Source organism: Lepus europaeus, chromosome 3 (assembly GCF_033115175.1).
Source record: "Lepus europaeus isolate LE1 chromosome 3, mLepTim1.pri, whole genome shotgun sequence".
NCBI classification, from domain to species: domain Eukaryota; kingdom Metazoa; phylum Chordata; class Mammalia; order Lagomorpha; family Leporidae; genus Lepus; species Lepus europaeus.
Window position 1 is genome coordinate 130226207 of NC_084829.1, and position 16224 is coordinate 130242430.

General features: G+C 41.5%; 1 protein-coding gene across 1 annotated transcript in view; it reads right to left on the minus strand.

The window, feature by feature from the left end:
• The window catches only part of SAMD3 (sterile alpha motif domain containing 3), a 53440-nt gene that overhangs the window by 23593 nt on the left and 13623 nt on the right, over nucleotides 1-16224 (minus strand). The window contains exons 4-5 of the mRNA XM_062187267.1: nucleotides 3823-4008; nucleotides 3517-3601 (exon numbers count right to left, since the gene is read on the minus strand). Coding sequence (XP_062043251.1) covers nucleotides 3517-3601; nucleotides 3823-4008 — 271 coding nt within the window. The remainder of the gene's footprint in view (nucleotides 1-3516; nucleotides 3602-3822; nucleotides 4009-16224) is intronic.

Sequence of the window (16224 nt, forward strand, 5' to 3'; positions counted from 1 at the left end):
AGGGAAAGAAAAGACCCTTTGCAGCCAGGCAGGCCTGTGTCTCTGTCCCAGCCCTGGTCACTAGAGAGGGGGGTAAGTCACTGAGTGGCTTTGGGTGTGTTCCCTGCACTCTTACTGCTTCGGAGCAACTGCAGTGCCACTGAGATAATGTTGGTCAAGTGTCCGGCACTTAGGTTTTGTTACTCATGGTTACATGGCTTCAATGCAAACAAAAGTATTTCTTCCAGGGCCAGCATTGTGGCCTAGTGGGTTAAGCCACCACCTTCAGTGCTGGCATCCCATATGGGTTCTGGCTCAATTCTTGGTTGCTGCACTTTTAGTGCAGTTCCCTGCTAATGTGCCTGGGAAAGCAGCAGAAGATGGCCCAAGGACTTGTGTCCTTGCACCCACATGGGAGACTGGAATGAAGTTTCTGGCTTCTGGTTTCAGCCTGATCCAGCCCTGGCCATTGCAGCCTTTTGAGGGGTGAACCAGCAGATGGAAGATCTCTCTCTTGCTCATGCTCTCTCTCTCTCTCCCTCCTTCCACCTTTCAAATAAGTAAAATAAATCATTAAAAAAAAAAATCGGTATCCCTTGCCGTTCAGAAAACAGCCTGGCCTAGGATGGGAAGAGCCAGTTCTAGCGCTAGCCTGAGCCTGTAATAGCACGCAAGCTTCAACAGGTTAACTCCCCCATTCACCTTAGCCTTAGTGCCTTCAGCCCGAAAATGGAACAACAGAACCTGCCTCATCAATTGCACTGGGTTTTTGGATGACTCAAATGAGTAGATACTCCAGAAAAATATTTATCAACAAAAGTATTGTTCATAATGCTCTTCAAACAGCCCAGTGAGCAGTGGGTCTGACTACGCCGGCTTCAGCTCCTGAGTATGAGTGAGTCAGACATTGCTCATTGCCTCCCACAGGCTGTGGGCCCAGTCTCTGCCGTCACTGTTTTACAACAGCACTAAAAGAGCAGAGGGTTTATATTTTTTCTTTACCCCCATATGAACTAGGGGAAGTATAATTTTTTGTCGCATTCCCTGCAGCTCTGAAGCACCGCTGAACCTGCTGAGCCTGGTGGGAGGTATTACAGCAATCAAGCGCTAGGCCATTTTTAAATTACCAATTTCCTCTTCCTAACATCTCCAGTCTCTCCTTATTAAACAGTGTGATAGGATCAGAAAAAGGACAAAGCAGATACAGCCTTCCACAGGAGTATTCCGTCAGTGAATATTAACTGAGCACCTGCTATATGCAGGGCACTAGGAGTTACTTATACAGATGCCCAGGGGGGATGGATGGATTCAGTAGAGAAGATTTGTGTTACAGAATAACTATCCCCTTTCTGCATGCTTTTCCAGTGAGTAGGGTATGGAAAATTCTACATGGACATGGTTCCCTTCTAATCACTCTGAAATTAAACAAACACCCAAAAACCCAAAGCCCTGACACAGAACTGCTGATGGAGACTCGTGAATGTCAGTGTTGGGACTCCAAGCTTTGGTTTTTTATTTTTCTTTTTTGTTTTGTTACAGAGCAAACCTGGTTTATTTTGTAGGCTGATTTATATGCAGCAGTATATTTTAGAAAGGCTATAACCCTCAAAACAAGGATCCTTCAGTTCCATTCTTGGTTCCGTGGTCCAAACACAGGATACAACATCTTTTCTGAGTCTCAGTGATAAAACAATTAATCCTGAAGGTCTGCCCTATTCAGGAACTTCTTTTTTTTTTTTTTGACAGGCAGAGTGGACAGTGAGAGAGAGAGACAGAGAGAAAGGTCTTCCTTTTTGCCGCTGGTTCACCCTCCAATGGCCGCTGCGGCCGGCGCATTGTGCTGATCCAAAGCCAGGAGCCAGGTGCTTCTCCTGGTCTCCCATGTGGGTGCAGGGCCCAAGCACTTGGGCCATCCTCCACTGCCTTCCCGGGCCACAGCAGAGAGCTGGCCTGGAAGAGGGGCAACCGGGAGAGAATCTGGTGCCCCAACTGGGACTAGAACCCGGTGTGCCGGCGCCGCAAGGCGGAGGATTAGCCTGTTGAGCCATAGCGCCGGCCTATTCAGGAACTTCTGTGATGCTCTCATGTATAATGAGTCTATTCTTCAAAACAGAAAAAGGAAGGGAGGAGAGGTAGTAAGAGAGGGAAAAACAGGAGCCTTAAATTTTTCATGTTCACAGATATTGGTAGTTAGTCTTCGTTGTTTAAATTGGACCAGACTGCTGAAGACCTACCTCTTCAAGAAAGCACAGTAAAAAATATTTTTTCATTGATATCTGAGGTTGGTAAGGTAAATCTTATTTAGCTATGACTACCAATGTGTATGCATAAGGTATATGCAATGATACTTCAAAAGATTTGTGGAATATGGAGTTAAAATTTTGGTGAAAAAACACTGAAATTGTGTATATGATATTAAAGGTCAAATGCAGTTGGGGAGATATGTATTTGCTTATATATGTAAGGAATCTCTATTAAAATATATGAGGGTTCTTCATCAAGTTCATGGATTACTATTGTTTTGTACCAAACTAAATCTTTATTTTAATTCTATTTCCCAAGAACTTTTTGAAGCACCCTTATAGAGATTCAGGGAATAATAGACATAATATCTTTATGTATACATTTCTATAATTCTGCATAATTTTTCCTTAGATCATATAGCTGTAGTGGCATAAACACTCAAATTTTCATTACCATCTTAAAAATTTTAAGTGTACAGTTCAGTACTATTAAGTATATTCATATTGCTGTGCAATAAAAATTCCAGTTGTTTAAACTCAAAAGATAAGCAGGCTCCAAGAGTAAAGTTTGCACTAAAACTTCTAGAACAGTGGTCCTCAATTTTTTTGACTGTTCATTAGAATTATTTGTAGATTCTTTTCAAAATATTACTGTTAGGCCTCATCCTCAGATCATTAAAGTGGAATCCTGAGACTCCTAATGTGTATCCAGAGGTTAGAGTTGCTGCCCAGAACATCCTTTGGGTCCATTTTTATCAGGATGGCAGTGATGTGAGAGGACCAGGTGAGGCAGAAGGCCAAAGCTTCATACCCAGATGACGTCCCCAGTGGCTCCAATCAGAAGGCAAGAGAACTGGAACAATGACAGCAGTGCAAGGGAGTCATGGCTTGCCTTTCTATATATCACATCTTAGAAAGAGCCTTCCTAAACACGCACAGGAGCTTCCCAACAGCTTTGAGAGAGGGACACCAGGATGGTGACAGAGACCAAGGACTCCATCCAGAGAAAAGATAAGGCATTTAAAAGGGGAAAGGAGGCTGTCAAAGCAAAGGGAAAAAGCTGACAAAGAGACAGATATCGCCAGAGAAACTAAAGAAATCAGAACTACATAGATAAAGAATGAGTCAGAGAAATAGAGAGAAACACATAGACCCAGACATACGGACAGACCAAGAGAGAGAAACAGAAAAAAGACTAAGGAAAGAGGGTTGAAGCACAAAATCGCTGATCAAGACAACACTAGCATTTTAAGACAGGCTGAGATTGACAGGCTCACATCACGTGGTCACTTACAAAGCCACAGCCATTGTCATCCAGGAAAGGGTGGGCTTGCAGCAGGGCACTGACCACATCATTGTACTGTTGGGTGGTGGGATACCTGTCACCGAAACAAAGAAGGCATATTTCACTGCAGGGTGGCTCTAAGTCACACTCGCTTTCTTCAGATCTCTCCATACAACGGACAAATAAATACTAAGCAATGTTGGACTTGCATCCAATAGGTCATCCGAAATCGGAACATAGTTGGTTACAAATAAATTCTACTCTACTTTGAAAAACCCCTCTCTGGAAGCAGCCTGGGGCCCTGGGATTACTCACAGGGAGCCTTCCAGATACTTCGTCATGTCAGCCTGGAGGAACTCGATCATCCTTATCCTCATGCTGTGGTCGGGACACTTCTGCTCCGCCAACATGCATTTGACATCATAGGGAAACTCGGGTAAGACATAGGAGTTTGTCCATTGCAATGCTTTATTCCTGGCTAGAACATGTTTCATATTTCTTCTGTTAAATGAAAAAGGACAAAGAGTGAATTTCTACTTAAATAATACACAGTTTATTAATTTTCTACCCCATGAGGACTTCTGATAGAGGCTACTTTTCTAAGACCTAAATATACAGAAATGATCAATCTATCTTTCATCCATTCACCTATTCACAAATGTTTGGAGGCTCATTAAGTATCTCTGTTTTCTTTCCCTTTGAACTCAATAAATGCTTGCAGTTTGGCACAGGGGCGCAGCAGGTGATGTCATAATAATATAAACTTTAGAATAAAGCCTGAAGATAGAAAGAATATTAATCTATGCATCTCAGAGAAATTATACTTAATGTATAGCTCAAAACTGAACAAGGTATATTTTTTAAAAGATTTATTTGTTTATCTGAAAGAGAGGCAGAGGGAGAGGCAATCAGAGAGAGAGAGAGAGAGAGATCTTCCGTATGCTGGTTCACTCCCCAAATGGCTGCAACAGTTGGAGCTGTTCCAATCTAAAGCCAGGAACCTGGAGCTTCTTCTGGGATTTCCACGTGGATGCAGGGGCCCAAGCATTTGTGCCATTTTCTATGGCTTTCCCAGGCCATAGCAGGAAGCTGGATCGGAAGTGGAGCAGCTGGGACTCAAACTGTCGTCCATATGGGATGTCTGCACTGCAGGCAGTGACTTTACCTGCTACGCCACAACACAGGCCTGAACAAGATATCTTACAAAACCAAAATGATAAACTATAATTCAGTGATGCAAATGAGGTATATACTAAAATCTTAACACCTGATTAAGAAAATTTTAACTTACTCTAATGCTGTTTGTACAGAAACACAACATTCACCTAACTTAGTTGGTCTTCAATTATTTTATTAAGGTGAACATTGTTTCTATATTAAAAATAAATATCAGATATTGTGATTCCATTTAGATGAAGTTTCTACAAAAGACTACAGGAAACATTTATAGAAAGCAGACAAAGTGGTTTGTCCAGGGCTGATGGATGATGACAATGGGTACACAATCATTTAAATTTGCTAAAATTAACTGAGCTATATAGTTTAAGTAGGTGAATCTTTGTAAATTAAAAGTCAATAAAACTGTTTAAAAATTAAGTAGCAGAATCACTTTAAAGCCTTAGTGACTCATCATTGAGTGTATAAAAAGAATCTATAGTAAAATTTCAAAGCAACAGTTAATTAAAGGGACTAGGTAGCTTTCAATCCATTTCACTAATAGGACTGAATGAGATGGAAGTAAAGGAACAGAAGTAAGCCAAGTAGAGACAACAGGGAGATTTCCTAAATTAGCTGAAATAGGTTAATTTTCTGGCACAACCAGGGTATCTTAGTGGTCCAAAAACAATTTTAGATGAATTTTGAAAGTCAAGCTTCCTTTGGAAATTTGGGTCACACTTTGTAAGAATGCCTGAGCTCCACTGGAACACGAGGAATAAAGCAAGCAGGAGTTAGCATGCCTGTCTCTCTGTATGACAGGCTCTGCTATGATTTGGAGAGTAGTGTAGGTCTTCCCCAAAGGGCCACGTGTTAGGGGCTTGGCCCCCAAAGTCTTACGTTAATGGGTAATGAATTGATAATGAAGGATAGAGGCTTGATCCTCTATCGGGCATCTGAAGGTGGGGCCTTTAGGAGGTCATCAGATTGGATGCTGGGGTGGTGCCCTAGGACTGACTGACCATGGTTGCACAAACAAAGGTCACATGGACACGGAGGACCAGCGTGCTCCCTGTTTCTCTTTGTTGCTGGCCAACTACGTGATCTTCCTGCCTCCTACATTTAAACATCTACCACCCTCATCAGACACCAGAGTAATGCAGCTGCTTGATCTGGGGGCCTGTGAACCTCTAAAATCAGGAGTTTGAAGAGACTTTCCTCCCTAAGTAGCTCCTCTCAGGTATTCACTAATCCGGGTTCCTTCTCCTCCCTATCTCCAATGCTGCTTTAACAGGCACTCCATCACTGGTGAAAAGATGTCGGTGCTAAAATAAGCACACTGACAATTTAATATTTGATTCAATGCAGCAACAGAGAATTCTCGGATGTGAATTTCTGCTTTAGCTCCAACTATTTTCCAGAGTGTTTCTTCTTGTGTCATCTATTCATTCCTTCAACCAGTATTTATTGGGGGTCACTATATGCCTGTTACTCTTCTGCAATTCCTGTTTCCTGCCACATTCTATTATCTTGTTCTTTCTCCCAAGGCCACATTATTTCTTCTTTATTAAGACCAAGAGGTATAAAGTAATGGCGGTATTATTGCTCATGTTTTTTAAAGGTGGTGTAATTACACAGACGTTAAGCTTGTTTTCCTTGTATTTTAGCCTCAATCTTCTTTTCCTCGGTGAGTTTCAAGTAGCTAAATTAGCTACATGTCCCCTTCAGGATTTTGAGATTGTTCTCACTTACTTAGTAGCACACCAGTAAATAACTTCAATATTCTAAGGTTCCAAATAGGGCTTGGTACAACTTCTGCCTTCTTGTTCAACCTATTTTTTCTGTATGTCTTGTCTTTTCTATGTAAGTGTAGAGAGCATAATGAAGGGAATTATTTCTACCAAACATGCAGAGTACAGTCAGATCCATGAAGGATCCAGCAAAGACTGTCCGTCCTTCTCCAAAATAGAGTACTAGACAAAACCAGCAGCATCAAATTTTCCTTTCTTTACACTAAACAATGCATTGTAGAAGTGACTATACAAATTATCTCGATTAATACAAGTCACAACAAGTATTACACAAAAAATACGAGTCATCAAAAATTAAAAATACATTATAATTTGGGAGTGGACAACTGCAGGCACAACCATTTCCCACTTGCAAATTTACATTTGCATTGGATTTCAAAACTCTTCTTAATGGATTTGAAATTTTTTCTTAATGTTTTAGCACGCAAGAGCTGGACAGAACACCTGTGGAAGTGTGGAGACCTGAAAGCACTCTGAAATTCAGAGGACATTAGCCTTTCTGCTCCCACCTCTGAGCCAGGCCTCTTCAGTAAAATCACCGCTACAAAACAACAAATCTCCATGTTAGTGGATCTCAATTCTGGGTGCAACCGGAAAGGTTTTAAAACATGTTACTGCCAAGGACTGACCCCAGCTAACGGAAGCAACATCCACTGGTAAATGGAACGTCCAGTTCTTTTCAGGAACAGAGTCTATATGGGGGCCAGCACTGTGATGTAGTAGGTAAAGCCGCAGCCTGCAGTGCTGGCATTCCCATATGGGCGCCAGTTCGAGACTCAGATGCTCCTCTTCCATTCCAGCTCTCTGCTGTGGTCTGTTTAAGCAGTAGAAGATGGCCCAAGTCTTTGGGCCCCTGCACCTGCGTGGGAGACCCAGAAGCTCCTGGCTCCTGGCTGTGGATCGGCACAGCTCCAGGCATTGCAGCCATCTGGGGAGTGAACCAGTGGATGGAAGACCTCTCTCTCTCTCTCTCTCTGCCTCTGCCTCACTGTAACTCTGCCTTTCAAATGAATAAATAAATCTTTTTTTTTTAAAGTCTGTATTGATAATAAAATACAACTTACAATAAAGCTAACCTGACACATTTGAAATTGGCTCTATTGACTTTTTAAAATTTTTTATTGATTACTAAAAAAGTATACTGTAAATATGTATGGGGTACACAGTGATACAATATGTACACAATACTGAATTATTAAATCAAGCTAGCTAACATATCCATCACCTCAGCTATTTACCATTCCTTCCTCCTGTCTTGTTAGAACACTGCTCCCTTTCAGTATGTGCCAATTTTGTCTAACTTTAATAAGAGTTCATGATTGTCCAACTCTTCTGCTCCTAAAGAGAAAACAGTATGGTCTGAGACAGCTCATGCATGGTAAGGAAGAGAGCCCTGTTAAAGAACAGGTCCACTTGAGGGCTAAGGGAAAATATGAACAAACCAGAAGAACAGGAGTTGAGGTTGGTAGGAAACAGAAGAAACATAGATGCTACATGAGGGCAAGACCTATTTTCTTGATCTCCAGTACATACAATATTGCTTTGCAGTCAATGCACAATGATTTTTCTGGAAAAATGAATAAGGTCCACTGGAAAGAGCAGTTCTGGCAGGGCTGAATTCAATTTTCCCTGGGAGAAGTTCTGGGTATTTCAATGCCTTCTTAGCACACTCATAACTCTGGTAATATAAGTCCCTATTAAACTCCAAATGTGCCCCTCTCTTTACCCCCATTTGGCTTTTCCACAACATCTTTCATCTTGGTCTCTTTCTAGTCCCTTCATTGAGATTGCTCCCTTGAAAGTCAACTGAGGGCCTTTTAGCAATGGTCTTTTCCAATATCTTTTTAATCCATTCAGTTCTGTTGACTGCTTCTTCACAACCTTCTTTTCTTCCTTTGGTGATAGTGTTTTATTTTCTTGTCTCTTTGTCTCTCTCTCTCTCTCTTTCTCTCTCTCTCTCTCTGGCAGCTTGTTTATTCCCCCTTCATCTTCTGTTTACACATGGCTTGGACCTTTCCCCCTTACCTCATCTGTTTTGATCTATGCTTTCTCTCTCAGAGAACTCATCCAACCCCACAGCCTCTGCCTTGAATGCTGTGTGGATGGATCATACACCTACAATCCGTAATCTATTTTCCATGCTCCATCCAAGATATCTAACAACTTTTACATGCTCATCACGTACACAATATGTTCAAAATAATTATTTAGAATAGATTTTTAAAAATACTTTAAATATTTTATTTTATTTGAAAGGCGGAGTTACAGAGGCAGAGGCAGAGAGAGAGAGAAGTCCTCCATCTGCTGATTCACTCCTCAGATCCAAAGCCAGGATCCTGGAGCTTCTTCCAGGTCTTCCATATGGGTGTAGAAGCCCAAGGACATGGCCCATCTTCTACAGCTTTCCCAGGCCATAGCAGAGAGCTGGATCAGAAGTGGAGCAGCTTGGACTCAAACTGGCAATCATATGGAATACCGGCACTGCAGGTGATGGCTTTACCTGCTACACCACAGCGCCGGTCCCAAAATAATAATTTTTAAAATAACTAGATTCTTATTTGCTACAGGCTGAATTATATCTTCTCAAGTTCTGTATGTTGAAACCCTAGGTCCCCAGTGTGACTGTATTTGGGAGTAACTCAAGGTAAGTGATATTATATAGCAAGGGCCCTAAGATGGTGGAATTACAATGCGTATAAGCAGAGGCACCAGCAAGCTCTCTGTGCCAAGTGAGGGGAAGGTGACCATCTGCAAGCCACCAAGTGGGTCCCTTGCCAGAAACCAAAGCAGTCAGCACCTTGGTCTTGTGCCTCCAGCCTCTAGAACATAAAGCAAATAAATTTCTATTGTGTCAGTTGCTCAGTCTGTGGTATGTTGAGTAGGACATGGCTCCTGAACTCATACAAATGGTTAAATCCCAAAGTCATAAATTGATGGTACAAAGTGGATAGAAACTTAAATCTAATTATGGTGTCCAGCACATGGGCTTAGTGGGAGGTCCTTAGGTCACTGAAAGGTGTGCCCTCCTAAGATAGTTCTCGTGAAAGGGTTGGTTACAAAAGTCAAATTGGTCCAAGGCACTCTCTCTGATCCCTGGCTCACCAGGGGATCCTGCTTCCCTGTGTGCACCTCTTACCATGTGATTGACACTTTACAATTGCCTTGGGACCCTGCCAGCCTTGTCAAGCCAATGGGCCAAGGGTCTTGAACTGTGAGCCTCAAAACTATGAGAAAAAACAGACATTCTTCATTCATCAGTAGCTTGCTTTGGGTATTTGGTTATGGTGATGAAAAGTTGACTAATATACAAGCTAACATAGCATTCCAATTTTCTTGCTTTTACTGTATCTTTCTCTTAGAAACTCAACCTGAACATCTTAGCATCCTTTTAACGTTCATCTCTCACTCCTAGGTATTATTAACAATTCCTCTACCTTTTATCTCTTGTATTTGTCTTCTTCTCTCCATGCTTCATCTACCATAATAATACAAGCCTTTGCCACTCAAATGTGGATATTTCAGTAGTCTACTGGCAGAGTTCTACTTCTGGAATGGCCTAACAAGCTCCCACTACACCAGCCACCCTACAAACATTAGACAAAATACAGAAAACAAAAAATAAAAAACACTGGATAGTGAAAAAATCAAATATTTTTAAACTGCAATCTATACTTGGAAAAAGAGGAAGATATTGGGCAATAGGCCAATTTCCTCTTTGACAGCTTTTAGCCTGACAACAGGTCATAGGAAGTGCTACTCTATTAGAAAACCTGCAATTTTTCTGGACTACAAAGCCAGCAGATAGAGTTTGGGGCAGTCACATCAGTGGAAAAGGACAAAATCCCAGAAGAGAAAGAGCTTATGATGAGAAACTCTAAATTCTGTGTATAAACTGTTTAAATTCTGGATTATCTTGAATCCCATTTGTATGCAACCCAACTAAAGATTAAAAAAAAAAAAACTAAACTGAAACAGTTTTCCATTTGAGTTCAACAAATTTTGTTGCTTGCTAAGACAAACAATCAACATTCTTTGGGTTCATATAACAGATTCAAGTGTCTCCACACTATAATATTTAGAATGACCAGTATACAATCCCAAATTTGGTAATTAAAAAAAAATGGAAAAATGTGACCTATTCTTATGAGTAAAGATAGGGGCCAGCACTGTGGCGCAGCGGGTTAAAGCTCTGGCCTTTTGTGCCTGCATCCCATATGGGTGCTGGTTCTAGTCCTGGCAGCTCCTCTTCCGAACCAGCTCTCTGCTTTGGCCTGGGAATGCAGTAGAAGATGACCCAAGTCCTTGGGCCCCTGCACCCATGTGGGAGACCCTGAAGAAGCTCCTGGCTTCTGGCTTTGGATGGGTGCAGCTCCAGCTGTTGTGGCCATCTGCGGAATGAACCAGCAGTTGGAAGACCTCTCTCTCTATCTCTACCTCTCTATGTAACTCTGTCTTTCAAATAAATAAAATACATCTTTTAAAAAAAGGTAAATATAATCAATAGTGTGATGTTGAGATGATCCAGATGTTGGCAAGGATTTTAAAGTAATCCATGTGTTTAGTGACTTAAAGGTAAATATGCTAGAATGTCTAAAATGATTGAAAATTTTAACATTTTTAGATGTGAAACAGAAATTATTCAAAAAAATAAAATATAAATTTAGAATATTTTTAAAAATTAATATGAGAATGTACTAAATAGGGTTTTCCAGGCTACTCTTTGACCCAAGACATAGAACAGGGTCCCAGGAGAATAGGCAGGTCTTAGTTGCACAGTAACTATGCTCTAGAGAAAGAAGGAACTCAAGTTCTGGGTCCATGATTACTTGGTCCAATTGAGTCCCCACATCAAGCTATACCAACTTAGAACTGGCTATTGTGAAGTCTGGACAGGCTGAGAATGCTGTCAATTTTTTTTGGAAAGATTTATTTATTTGAAAGGCAGATACAGCGAGACAAGGGGGGAGAGAGAGACAGAGGGAGAGAGACAGAGATCTTACATCCATTGGTTCACTCCCCAAATGGCTGCAGTGGCTGGGGCTGGACTAGCCCGAAGCCAGGAGTCAGGAACTTTATCAGGGTCTCCCACATAGTTGCAGGGGCCTAAGAACTTGTACCATCTTCCAGTGCTTTCCGAGGTGCACCAGCAAGGAGCTGGATCAGAAGTGGAACAACCAGGACCCGAACTGGTACCCATATGGGATGCCAGCACTGCAGGTAGAGACTTAACTTTCTATATCACAGTGTTGTCCCCGAACAATGTTTTTCAGAGTAATATCTATAGCATCTTGGATTCCTACAGGGAAGCTCTTTCTGGGATTAAGTAACCCTGTGATGATGATAAAATAAAGCCATAGATACTGTCTCTGTAGAAGGCACATAAAAATTACAGAGGCCATAAAGAGCTGGAAAAGAAGGGTATCTCAAAGGTATTTGGCTATTGTTGGCCTCCTATATTTGTCCCGATCACATAGTAAATTTTGTTCTGATTTGAGGAATAGCTAGCTGCACTACCATGTAAACTCCTTTGTGAAGGAATTTATTCTGAAGGATTTCTCACTGAATGTCTTTTATTTACTCCAAGATTAGAGTCTATATAGGCAGGTGAGCTATCTCAGGGTTCACGTGACTTTTATTTAAGGCAGAGTAAAAGAGAAAGAGAGACAGGGAGACACATACATGTGCATGTACACACATACAGAGAGACAGAGAGAGATCTTCAATCTGCTGGTTCACTCCCCAGATGGTCACGATAGGCAGAGATGTGCCAGGCCAAAGTTGGGAACTCCACTGTAGTCTGTCACATGGGTGGAGGGGACCCAAGTACTTGGGCCATCTTCTGCTGCCTTCCCAGGTACATTAGCAGGAAGCTGGATGTCAAGACTTCAATCAGCACTCCAATATGGGATAGTGGTATCTCAAATTGGCAACTTAACCCAATACACCACAAGGCTAGTCCCAAGGCTCACATGATTTAATATTGATAAACCTCATATATGAGTCATTTGTAGCCCAAATATAAAAAAAAAAATCCAGCATTTCTATAGACTTTTACCAGTTCTGTTACTGGCTTTAAACACTTTAAACACATTTCGGGTACTAAAAGAGCAGTAGACATCAAAGTAGAAACATTACTTCAAATATAAAAGCCTCATGGTTTATAGACTGAGTATAGGGGAAAACATTCCATAGCTGACCACACTTGATATGTGCCTCTTGTAATTCACATGCAAAATTTCTTCCCTTTTCCAACAGCTTGAAGCATGATAATCTTTCTGTTTCCTAACAATGTAAGTCATACATTGAGTGACAGAAGTGATTCAAGGTTCTTCTGTCCCCAGCAATCCGAAAACATGCAGTGAACATGGTAGGCTGAGCATCGGAGGTCCAGTGTACTCTGTTAATCTCTGGCCAATAGTATCTTCCATATCTGGTCTCCCTGAAAGTAGTTACTGCTTCCTATTTCTGAGTTAGGCCTATTCTTTGTCATCTCTGTAAGTTCCCTAGGAAGAAGAAAATAACTACGATTTGCTAACATTTTTAGATGCAAAAATGCATTTGGAAGGAAATCCTGAATCTGTTCTCTGCATTCAGACTCCATTTGGAGCTACTGAGGATTGGCTGTTATTTTATCCCTATGAGAGTGGGTGATATTGCTTTAGGGAGAAAGTAAACACTTGAGCCTCCAAATGAGAAAGCTTCAGTGGATATTTTCTTTTCTTTTTTTTTTTTTTAAGAAAGATTTTATTTATTTGAAAGAGGAAGATGGGGAAACAGAGAGAGAGAGGGGGAGATTTCCCATCCTCTGGTTCACTCCTCAAGTGGCTGCTATGGTGGGGACTGCACCTGATGGAAGCCAGAAGCCAGGAACCAGGAGCCAGGAGCAAGGAGATTCTTCCAGGTATCCCACATGTGTGCAGGGGCCCAAACACTTGAGTCATCTCGTGCTGCTTTTCTCAGGCACATTAGCAGGGAGCCGGATTCAAAGTGGAGCAGCGGGACATGAACAGGTGCCTATATGGGATGCTGGCATCACAGGCATCATAGGTGGTAGCTTTACCGCTATGCCAAAACACAGCCCAGCTTCAGTGTTTTTTATGAATTAGGATAGTCTAAAGAGTCCATAACCATCGCTTCCTTCTCTACTTGGTTGAAATTTTTGACTCTCAAGTTCAAGGGAATTTTATCATTCCCTCTTTACTCATCTCCGTAAATAAAACAGGTAATGGGAGTTTCAGTTCTATGACAAAAAAAAAAAAATAATAATGGTGTGTATCTCCTAAAGTCCCAAGTTTGAATCCCTCATATTTAATAATCAGAACAATTAATAATATGATCTGTTGGGGGGGCATTTGATACAGTGGTTAAACTGCCATGTGGGTTGAAGTCTTGCCTCTGTTCTCCATTCCAGCTCCCTGCACAGTCTGGGAGGCAGCAAATTGTAGCTCAAGAACTTGGGTCCCTGCCATCCGCATGGGAGACCCAGGTTGAGTTCCCAGCTCCTGGCTTAGGCCTAGAGCCCAGCGCTCCTTATTATGTTCATTTAAGGGGTAAAACAGTAGGTGGGAGATCTGTGTCTCTATCTCTATCTGCTTTCAAATAAAAATTCTTAAAAATATATGATCCTGTTTTCTACATGATCTTATTATCAACCCCTGTACAGGGTGAATTTTTAGGCTCAGTCAAGATAGAAACTTTGGGATGGAAGTTTGGCTTAGCAACTAAGACGTCATTAGAATGTCCACACCCCACACTGGAGAGCCTGGTGTGAGCCAAAACTCCTCTTCCAATTCTAGTTTCCTGCTGAAATGCATCCTGGGAGGCAGCAGGTAATGTTCAAGCAGTTGGGTCCCTGCCTTCTATGTGGGAGACCCAGATTGACTTCTGGGTCTCCAGCTTTGGCCTGGACTAGCCCTGGCCAATGCCAGCATTTGGGAGTAACCTAGCAGTCTCTCTCTGTCTCTCAGTGTCTCTCCTTCCCTTTCCCTGTCCCTCTCTTTTTCAAATCACTAAAAATAAATAAATAAAAAGTTCCTAAAACTCTAAGTTAATAAAAAGTGACAAGGCTCACTAAATTTCCAGAGCACATTATGCATGTGTCAGCACTTGTTTCTCTCATCCGAAATGTCCTAAGTTTCCCCTGTTCTCCTAAGCTTACCTTAAGCCCTCCCTTGGGTCGAATCTCCCCCATCACTCTCTTGGCCTTTAGCTGTCCTCCTCATCTGACTGCCCCACATGGCCTATTGCAGCACTGGCCCCGTGGGCACTCAACAGTATCTCAGATCCTTATCAGTTTTGATTTTGCTGGGTCCCTGTTGAGTGGAGCAGTTTGTGCCATAATGTTGTAGAAAGATTTAGGAATGTTTAAGAAAGATAAAATATTGAATATAAAATTCCATGTCAGATAAACAAAGACAGTCTCTGGTTCTGTAATCTTGTGTTCTCATACATGAAATTGTCATCTTCAGAAAAGGAAACTTCTGTAATAGTGAAATCCTACCCGTGACAAAGGCACCATTGACTGGCAAAGCTTCTAGCCAACATGCCCATAAAGAGAAGTACCAGATCACTGAGCTTTTAGGTTTGAGATATGAAAATCAGGGGGATACAAATGCCAGAGAGGGAGATCTGGGGACTAAGCAGAGTCCTCTGGAACACAATAAGTACATAAGAATTAGACTGTGGCTATGGGACATTACAACTGTCAGAGAAAAGTCATCCAAAAAGCACTTTTCTAGCATCTCACTGCACTTGGTTGCATCCTTGTGGCTTCCCTATAGGACTGAGGGCAGAGTTCAGCTGAACCCTGGTGGACATTTGTCACTACAGTCAGCTCATGAATCCTTCCTGTCTTTCAGACTTTAAGGTACAAAAGACAACTTTTTCCAAGAGCATCCAATTGGTGATAATCTGTTACTTTAAGGACCTAAGATGATTTTCTGGTACTATCAAAAGGTATTCCTTTCTGATCCTCCAGGAAAAAGAACCAGATACAAGTGGAGCACTTTTTGGTGAAGAGTCACCACTCCGGCCCCAGGGTTTGGTCTTCACATTGAAGTACCACCAGGGGTGGTAGAAGAATCCCACAATTGGAAAGGAAAGCAATGACCAACACCATGCTGTCCAGGGACTGAACTAAACGAGGGTTCCACACACCACTCTATTTTGGCATCTCATTTTCATTTTCTTCTTCTTCACACACAAGCTTTAGACTTTACACACTAAGAATGGTCTGAACTGACATATCCAGTTCTACATCAACTCTGACACTAAATGACATTTGACCTCAGCAACATCCAAAAACTTGAATGTTTCTGGAACATAGAAGAGGAAGCCAGGGGAGATTCAGATAATACCTGAGTCATTATGAACAGAGAGTTGATAGAAATTAGAATGTTAAAGACACTACCAGTGGTGGCTGAAATGGAAATGAGAAAAGTAATCTCAGAAAGTACAAGAGAGGGAATCCTTGTCAAATGGTGATAGAGTGTGAGTGTATGGTATCCTGCAGTTATATGAAAAACCAATCTTGTGAGTTACAAATTTGGATATTTAACTAAGGTAATTCTAAGCATTGTATTAAAAGTACATCTTTGTTTCTTGCGGTTACTTATACTAAAGTGTGACAGAAAGAAGACAAATTGAGTAAAGGGCTCTTAGACTAGAATGAAAAAACTGCATGGATTTCAAAGATTTTTTTGCCAAAATATAATTCTCTTTTATTTCCATGTCCATGAACTTTTTGAAGTCA